The sequence below is a fragment of the Anguilla anguilla genome, chromosome 14 (genome assembly GCF_013347855.1).
Source record: "Anguilla anguilla isolate fAngAng1 chromosome 14, fAngAng1.pri, whole genome shotgun sequence".
In the NCBI taxonomy this organism is placed as follows: Eukaryota; Metazoa; Chordata; class Actinopteri; order Anguilliformes; family Anguillidae; genus Anguilla; species Anguilla anguilla.
In genome coordinates this window covers 6100396-6110148 of record NC_049214.1, presented here as the reverse complement: position 1 = coordinate 6110148, position 9753 = coordinate 6100396, and the positions used below count along the sequence as shown (strand labels likewise).

The window sequence follows — 9753 nt, the reverse complement described above, 5'->3', positions numbered from 1 at the left end:
TTTATTTTTTCATGTTTGCATATACACCTATTTAGGCAAGGGGCGGGGGCGGGGGCGGGGGCGGGGGCTGGGGATTAAATGTTCGGTTGCCATTCCGTTTAAATTATAAATGATTGATACCGCTAGTTCCGCAATAGGGGATGAATAACGTAATTGAGAAAATAACGTTATTTACCTTAGATAAACATGGCATGGATCGTCTGCCCCCAACCCCCCCCCCCCCCCCCCCCCCCCCCCTCCCCCCCCCCCCAGCGGTTGCTGCCCTAAACAACCGCATAGACCGTTTATGCCACGGGTCGGCCCTGCATGTATTCCTTGGATATGTATACGAGAGTGAGACTGCAGTGTATGGCTGAAGCTGGGCATCCTTTCTATCTCCAGAATTGCTCAGATGCCGGAATGTAATACAGAAATACGTCAATGTAACGCACATCTCAACGCTGTTTCGAGTGTTTCGTTGACTCAGAGATATAAGCTACACATTATTCTGTAAAAGAAAAATAAAATAATATATGCTATATTGGTAACATTCAACCATGGTATGTTTTGGTATGTACAGTATTTATCTTTTTATACAGCAAGGTTACATCACAAAACACAACAATTACTTCGTGGTCCCATAATTCACAATTATTATGCTGAGAAGTATCTACAGAAAGTTTTACATTTATCTGAAAAAATTGTGTACATACATGATCCACATGAAACAAACAAGAAACATAAAATGCATCTTCTGACACACAGCCTCTGTATTAAAACTTAGAGTAATCTGTTTAAAAGGAAATAGAAGTAGTGTTGTACTGATGCTGCCTGATCAGCAATGAAAATTTGATGCAATACCAAATTCACATACTGTAGCATGCAGTACATCACGATATACATGAAAAGACTTTTACAGTCCTTTAATGCAGACTACTTCCAGGTTTTGCTGAAAAGATGGCTTTCTCGGGTTATTGTTTCAGCATCTTGTAAACGACTTAATTTCCACTCTCGGGTTTAAATTTATAATTATAATATAAAGCCAGCGTGCTGAGCATCCTCTACACTACTCCCTGCCAAATATAGAACGTGCATTCACACTTGCACCCAGAGAGGACATCGCTCTCTCCAATTGAGGCACACCACTTTTCACTCTTGACCCCAATTTAATGAACTCAGTGGGAGAGCAGGCAAAAACCAAACTCACGTCTCCTGGTGGAGAGGCAGCTACACTAACCACTGCACTAAAGATGAATTCACCATTCGCGTTTTGGCTAGCCAGTGGTCTGAGCAGGTCACTCTAACAAATTCTGAAGCCAGAGAGATCAGAGACTACAATCAACCACAATCATAAAGAATATCAGCCAAGAAATCCAGTTTTGACTGCATTGTTATTCAATTAAATATCCAGGTAACTTATTTGATGGTCAAAATCATTTAAAATGAATGGTCAGTTGGTCAAAAATAAGACCTGAATAACAATGCTCTAATATTTATTTGGGTTTTGCTATATTTGGACTAAAACATGCAACTATGTTATGCAAAATTAGGCCCCCAAAGTTTTAAATACAATTGTTGGGCAAAATAAGGGTCAGGATGGATGACCAGATTTAGCCCATAAAACAACATTTATGGATGTCAGATGCTTTGTGGGGTACAACTTCCTGTAACCTGGATTTACAGCCCATTTTATAAATAGCTAGATAATCCATGAATAATAAAATCATCATTAAGCAGCTCTTATGTGATCAGCCTTATTCTTCTCATCACACTTTTCATAACATTCAGTGAGGAGTGCAAACAAAACATTGATTAGAAAGGAAATCATGTCTGTACAGATAACAGAAAATGAACACAACATCTGTACCTTGTGGTTAAGTTTTATTGTGTATATCAGCGGTTCTCAACCCTATTCCTGGAGTTCTACCATCCTACCAATAAGCAGCTCAGTGAGGTCTCTGGCTACTGACTGAGGTGTGCTTTGATAGGATTAGAGTAAAAACCAGCACAACAATAGATCTCCAGGAACAGGGTTGGGTACCACTGGTATATAAGCGCTCATTAATGAGGACAGTGTTGATTTTGGAAACAGACTCAAGGTACAATGCCCTCCAAAATGATGGTGACAGTTCCCAAAAATATGAATATGAGATCAAAGGTACAAACAATCAAGGCTTTACTTCATCCTATTTACATGCATACTTTATACTTACAGTATGTTCAACCATAAACAGCTGCTTTTGTGTTGAGTTATCCCATTTTTGCTCTACAAAATTAGGTTAATGGATGACTGACAGATTTTAACTGTTGCTCAGGTGTTTCCTTTTGCATGGATTGTTCACACATAAAAGACTTTGTTTTCACCGGTGGGATATTTCATTTGGAGCCACAAGGAATACACGATCATGAAGAGCCAGAGAACTAACTATGGCTGAAAAACAGCTCATTTTTAAGGTGAGAGAGCAGAAGAATTCATTAAAAGGGTTAGCATAGTAATTGGGTATATCAACTACAGCAAGTTGGAAAGTCTTGAAAAATAAAAGGAACTACAGTTGACTGTAGTTGATGACAGACGAATCCTACGAGCTGTGAAGGAAAAACCCTGAAATAATGGTCAGTGACATCACCAGCAGTCTCCAGAGGTCAGGGGTGAAAAGAACAAAAGCCAGTGTACACAGAAGACTTTGAGAGCAGAATTATCAAGACTACACTGCAAAATGCGAACAAGAATTGAAAGGATCGGCAGCAAGAATTGAAAGGATTATAAGTAGCCTAAAAAATACAGTACAGAGACAAGCCAGAAGAAATCTGGAACAAAGTTTTATGGACAGATGAGATCAACAAAAAAAAACTTTACCAAAGTGATGGAAAGCTGAAGGCAGAGAAAGGGAGGAACAGCCCATGATTCAAAGAACCCCTTCCACACCTATTCTGAGAAATATGGAGGCGGTAGTATCATGACATGGGCATGTATGGTTGCTTTTGGGACTAGCTCACTCGTCTTTATTGATGATGTAATAGAGGATGGTTGTAGGAGGATGAATTCAGAAGTGAACAGTCTGCCTACGTACAAAAAAAACTCCTCCAGCCTCACCAGCTGGCACTTCATCCTGCAGCAAGACAATGAGAAACACTGCCTACACAAACATCAATGGGAAAAAGTAGAACATTTTGGACAGTCACCTAATTTAGATCCAATCGAGCATGCCTTTCACTTGATGAAGAGGAGTAAAGCTTCCTGTAAAAAGATGAACTGAAAAAGGCTGCAGTGAATGCCTGTAAAACATTTCCAAAGAAGATACCAAACGGTGGTGATGTCAAGAGGTCGTAGACTTGATGCAGTTATTGCACATTAACCAAATATTAGAGATTATTGATTTGATTTACTCTTAAGTTCATTCATTAACTTAATTATGCACAGCTAAAAAAAACTGAAGGTTAAAAGGGGGGGGGGGGGTTGCTCCTGCAAAATGGCAAAACATGCTCTATAGTCATGTCTCAAATTTATGTTTGTGCATAAAATGATGCTTCATGTCATGTCTGTAGTTATCTAACACAGCCTCATAAGGGTATTTACTATGGGTTCTTTAGAAATGTGTGTTCTAGCATGAAACTTGCTTTCAGACAAGGTCTTCATAGCCCTTCCCTTCTGTGTAAGTTACTGTAGTATGTATACACCAAACTGAAATGCTGCTTCGTAAGAAATTCCTTCAATGAATTTAAATTATGCCACCAAGATAAAAAAGAGAGGTCAACTTAAAAAATCTGGTTTTCCCCAGCAAGGACATAACTGAAGCTATATCTAAAAAAGAAAATAATATAATAATGCATGGCTGGTTGTAATTCTATAGGCATGATATTTTAGATTAATTATTGTTGATCATTGACAATTTTTATTTATTGTACTCACTTTGTACCTTGGCATTTTAGACTTTCCAAATCTATTAAAACCTGGAAGCATTTCATAAAAACAATGTGATGACAGTTGGTTTTTTAAATGTTTCACTTGGAATGATGATAAATTTAAAAAGAAAACAATCATCAAGATGCTGTAAAATACGCAGATCTCTCAAGGCAGTGCTTCAGAACAATTTTCAAAGATGCACAAATTAGTCTGAGAATAAAGCTCTCGTCCTCCAAGTCCACATCTAATTGCACATTTGCATTTAATAAAACATTGCAATACAGCTGAAATTATATTGTAAGGCAATGATTTTTAATGAACTGCATTCATTGAAATGCATTCGAAATGTAATATATTTAAACCAATTAAACTTTGGTATGCCATGTGCCAAATTATTGGACTAATGGTTACAGTATACTACATTCACCTACAGAACCAAGAGGTTGACACTTTTCATAGTATACAAATACATTAGAACCACTTCCAAACATGCCAGAACAATAACTTGTAATATATCTTAATTACAAAAACATCTGATTTTTCTATGTTTGCAGCTGTAATAATAATATTGGAAATAGTACTAGATTACTCAGTCAATCCTTAAATTACCTGTTACAACTGTCACACCAAATTAAACACTGAAGTTTTAGAAGTGTAGTTTGGACATTCATTGAGGTTTGAGGACATTAAAACTGAAGTATTCTACCAAAACAAACACCAGAAACTCCTTGGAGCTTATTCAATAATTGCATTTCACTGCAATGCTTTACTGCCTACGGTCTTTTAATTTGGCTGCTCTCAGTGGTTTGGTCAAAAAAGACACCTTCAGAGTGAAGCAATCTCCACATTATTGCCTCCAGATACCCCTTCGAGGTCCTCCATGATTAAGTCTTGCTCGTTCGGTTTGTGGTCCCTTGTGGAACGCTTATTCTCCCGGCTGTTAAGTTTGACCGGAGCGGGTCCCTTGGAGGCTGGCAGGTTGGCGGGACGAACGGCATTTCCTTGAATTCTGTGAGAATAAGCCCTTCCACACCTCACATCCGCTGAGCACAACCGGAACTTGAACGCGGCCTGGAACCCCCTTCGGAAGTTCTCATTGAAGAATCCGTAGATAATGGGATTTATGCTGCTGTTGAAGAAGGCAAGCCAGTGCGCGAAAGGGTAGATGTAAATGTTAATCAATCTGTACTGATACTCAGTGAGGCTGGCATAGTCACTCAGCATCATGAGGGTCCACAGTGGCAACCAGGACACGATGAAAAGCAAGGCAACAATGAGTAACATCTTGATTACCCTTTTTTTCTTCTTAGATACCGTCTGACGGGTTTCCTGGCCAGACTTCTCCCCTGTAATCACTGAGGTTTTAAAAAGAGTGATGCCAATCCGGGCGTACATGATGACAATCAGGGTGAGCGGAGCCAGGTAGATGTTGGCAAACAGAATGGTGGTGTAAATCTTTCGCATCTCCTGGTTGGGCCAGTTTTCTCTGCACCAGTAAAATGGGACTGTGTCATTGCCGTCACCAAGAAGTATCCGCACATTTTGTTCCTTGGTGACTTGTAGCATAACAACAGAGGGACACATTATTGCAATGGCAAGAACCCAGATAATCACAATGATTAGAGTAGATGTTGATAATGTCAATTTTTGCTTGAACGGGTAAACGATGCACCAAAACCTAAAAAAAATAAAAATTAAAAAAAAGTGTCACAATGTAACACTGTAAAAGAAACAACACATTCTGAATGGTGATGGTTATCTTAATTTCCCAAAAATATAATGAACTCAAGGGCATGGAAGGCCGTAGTTATATTGTCTTCCTGAGCTTTGCCTTATTCAAGCTGTCTAATTAAGGTATAAAAAAATCCATTAATAAATTCAGCATTGCTTGAATTTTTCTCTTTAGATAAAAGTGTTAACCCATCCATCCATTATCTATACTCGTTTATCCTGGGCAGGGTCTATCCCAGCATGCATTGGGCGAGAGGCAGGAATACACCCTGGACAGGCTCCCAATCCATCACAGGGCACACACACCATTCACTCATCATTAACTCGCACACTCATGCCTATGGGCAATTTAGAGTTTCTCCAGTTAGCCTAACCTGCATGTCTTTGGACTGTGGGAGGAAACCAGAGTACCCGGAGGAAAGATATGAGTGTTAAATACATTTGTAACAATATTCGAATTCACCTGTCAACAGCAATTGCAACCAGAGTAAATACCGATGCTGACACTGATATTCCTTGTACCATCCCACTCATTTTGCACACCAAACTTCCAAAGGGCCAACCTGTTGGAAACATAAGGCAAATTCTTGTTGTAATGGTGCAGAAGTAAAAAAAATCCAATATACACCAACATCTTATGAAATGGCAGAATACGTATGTTCTAAATTACAGAATGATTATACCGTACTATGGTTATTGATTTGCAATTTCTACGTGCTGCTCTTACCAGTTATTATATTGTCCACAAGGGTTGTAGGCATACAAAAGATTCCCACAAGAAGGTCACTGACGGCAAGGTTTAGTATGAACACATTGGTGACAGTCCGCATGTTCTTGCTTCGCAGAATGGTAAAACAAACCACTCCATTCCCAACCATACACACCAGGAAAATGAGCAGGTAGGAGATGATGTAGACTGCAGCCACAGACAGCTTATGCAGGTAAAACACAACATATGTGACATTGTGTTGGGGGTAGGTGTATTCCTGGGAAGTATTCTGGAAGTACCACTTCCAGCGGTCCTGTGAGGTGTTTGTTCCAAGACTTTGATTCATTTTAGTTCTGAAAAAAAAAAAAAAAAAAAAAAAAAAACATCACTTCTAAGTTCAAATTTATTCATACGTTTATTCTGCCACATTCATTTCGTTATTGCAAAAGTAGGCAACTTAAGATGTTTTTTTTTTCTTCCGTTACCCTTATTGCTGAGGCATGTCACATCTACAGTACGTACAAAATAAATGAATGTTAAATTTTGAGACGCCCTTTATTTCAAAGAGCTTAGAGGAGGCACGGATGCCACCTGCTGCACAACTGAATTCAGCCTCCTAATTATTACAATGTAAATGAATTCAAGTGAACTACATAAAACTATCTAGTGGTCAGTCAAGACAAGATAAAATCATTTGATCAACTTCATTGTATGTAGGGCATTGCGGTCCAGGCTGAAAAGCATTAAACTGTTATGTGTAGCGACGCAACTGAAGGAAAATAGAGAGTAAGTTGCGTCTCAGCACAAATCCTGTGAGTGCAATTGCAATGCCTTACGGTCCTCAACAGTCTACGTTAAATTTACAGAAATACTTCTGAATATTGAATATAAACTTGAATATTTTTGTGTCAAGGTATTTATCTGCACAATGGCTTCTTTTCCGGAGTTTAATAAATTACGTTTTGAGTTTGCCAAACAGAAAAATGCCAAACAGATTTTTTTTCGCCGTAAATTAGGCTAATTGGTTGAGGATCTACATGCCAAACGTCAAATAGTCATCTTCAGGCTTCCGTGATAAAGAAATGAACGTAGCCTATATCGATACATACATTGAGTGATAAGATGGGAAATATGTTTTCATTTCAATAAGGTAGGCTACTATAGGCTACATAAAATATGAACTTACCTTAAAGGAGGAACTACTTGGCGTCTCTATAAGATCTGACGGGATACCTCTCCTCACAGTTTCTTCACGCCATAAGAAGTAGCCTGCAGAAGACAGCTGTTAAAATTTAGTTAGATTTAGTCAGATTTAACGTGCTCTTGATTGCATACGGACTGCTGCACTTGATTAGGCAACGTCTGTTATTCCGGATCCCCACAATGTGAGCGCGTGGCTCCTGTGCTTTACCACTAGCATAACTATCTAAGCATGAGAGGGTACGGCTTGAAGTGGTGATGCCGTCTATCGTCACTGTTCAAGGAATGGACTGAAATAGTGAACGCAGATCCAAAATGATGTGGCACGGTGAGTCAGTTGGCAAATGCAACGCATTCCGCTTCCAAGTGAAATAACCTCATCTTAATTGTGTTAACATTAGTGTAGCCTACCGCCAATTTATCGGTGTTAAACCGTCAAGCATTAAATATAAACAGTAGCCTAAATCAGTGAGTTTCCGCCAGTTGTATTATTTTCACACGTTTAAATGCATTTTAAATATAAAAAGAATTTATAATGCTATGGAATAACGCTTAAATAGGTACACGTGAACAAGCATCTTTGATTTGTAATGTGAAGGTGTACAACAGGTGGCTACACGGACAACTATGTAGGCTATATTTATTTATTTGATTATGTACTTTTGTGTTGATTAATTTTTTATTATTATTATTATTATTATTATTATTATTATTATTATCATCATCATGAAGCCGTATGTATCATAGCATTGCAATGACCCTGTCTTGGTCTCTCTTTGGCTATTTTGAAGAAATATTCTGAAGTAAGCTAGTGTAAAAGTGTTATAAATTAATGTTTTACCTAATTGAACAAAACTGACTCATTTCTCATTTCACAATGAAAAAAGGGTATATCCAGCTAGAATTTGGCTTTAAAATCTCATTTAATTGCCAAATAAATAAATAAATAAACACAATTTTTCAGAAACAAATGAGTCATTCAGAGGCTGCGCGTGCAGTTAACCATATGTTTATCAATATATCCTGTTTCCTCTTAGATTATCTTATTTTTCATTACAAAAATTACAAGTGAAGGTGACTAAGCCGTCAATGTGATTTTTTTTTTTATTTTGCTCATGAACCAGCTGGAGCTGAGATAAAACCTAATTATATGAACGTGAAGACTGAAGAGTCATGTGACTGAACTGACTGAAGCTAATCAAAAGAAGTGCCACAATCCAGGTGGCTGGGTCATGCTACAATTCCTTTACTGTAAGTAATCATTTGCACCACCAACAGGTCACACTGTCTTCCATTACTGTTACATTCTGTACCCTCTCTGTAGTTTTCCATCATGCTGCGAGGGCTATGTTGTTGTGTACTACCAAAGCTGTTGAAAAATTTAACATGCATTTTATTTTATTACTGCAATCCATCATCAATTAGCAGCACACCGCTGACAGTCGGCAGTATTGTATTTGGGAGTACAGAGTTCTGCATCATTGTCCATGATGTCTTTAATGGGTATCAGTTGTCCCCAATCAGCTACTTATTCACATGTTCATTAGTTGAAAGGTTGGAGAGAGGCGTAGCCATTAGCAGACCCAGAATAAATGGCAAACGGCATTCTAAGTGCCATTTTATAGGGCAAACTAGTCACTGATAGAATAGACCCCTTATGATGGACAAAAATGGTACTCTAGGTGCGTGAAATTGAATATGATTGCAGTTAATGGCTTAATGTGTGCTATAAGTCTGTGGCATATAATTAAAGTGGCTACCACTTTTATAGCAATACATGAAAATAGACACGTAAAAGGGTTTCAGGGTTTGCCCTGAGCATGTCAGAGATCTTCTAAACCACATTCAGCCTATTAGTGAGTTTCAGCTTATTATTGCATTTGATATTTGGCAGGCTTAATTATGAAAATACTTTTGTTTTTTTATGGCCTGGGTTTATTCCATCCAACTCTTGAAAGAAAGTTTATCAAACTCTTGTGTGTGCTCTAAGCCACTCTGTAATTCCCTCATGTAGTAAAGTAAGTGATTAATATGGTAAATGGACTGCATTTATATAGTGCTTTTATCCAAAGCGCTTTACAATTGATGCCTCTCATTCGCTAGAGCAGTTAGGGGTTAGGTGTCTTGCTCAAGGACACTTCGACATGCCCAGGGCGGGGTTTGAACCGGCAACCCTCCGACTGCCAGACAATCGGTCTTACCTCCTGAGCTATGACGCCCCCAGTTGGGA

At 38.5% G+C, this 9753-nt stretch overlaps 1 protein-coding gene across 1 annotated transcript; it reads right to left on the bottom strand.

The window, feature by feature from the left end:
* Positions 1-2620: 2620 nt before the first annotated feature.
* LOC118212652 (neuropeptide FF receptor 2-like) lies at positions 2621-7863 on the bottom strand. The gene is made up of 4 exons (XM_035390798.1): positions 7510-7863; positions 6342-6676; positions 6078-6177; positions 2621-5561 (listed from the first exon to the last, which is right to left on the bottom strand). The coding sequence occupies exons 2-4, from the start codon at positions 6667-6669 to the stop codon at positions 4709-4711; spliced, it is 1281 nt and encodes a 426-aa protein (XP_035246689.1). The 5' UTR covers positions 6670-6676; positions 7510-7863; the 3' UTR covers positions 2621-4708.
* Positions 7864-9753: the final 1890 nt, after the last annotated feature.

Excerpts from the sequence above, each read along its gene's own strand:
- LOC118212652 (XM_035390798.1), bottom strand. The coding sequence starts at position 6,669 with ATGAATCAAAGTCTTGGAACAAACACCTCACAGGACCGCTGGAAGTGG. Across the intron at positions 6,178-6,341 it reads TGTGGACAATATAATAACTG|GTTGGCCCTTTGGAAGTTTG; the intron begins GTAAGAGCAGCA and ends TGTTTCCAACAG. Across the intron at positions 5,562-6,077 it reads GTTGCAATTGCTGTTGACAG|GTTTTGGTGCATCGTTTACC; the intron begins GTGAATTCGAAT and ends TATTTTTTTTAG.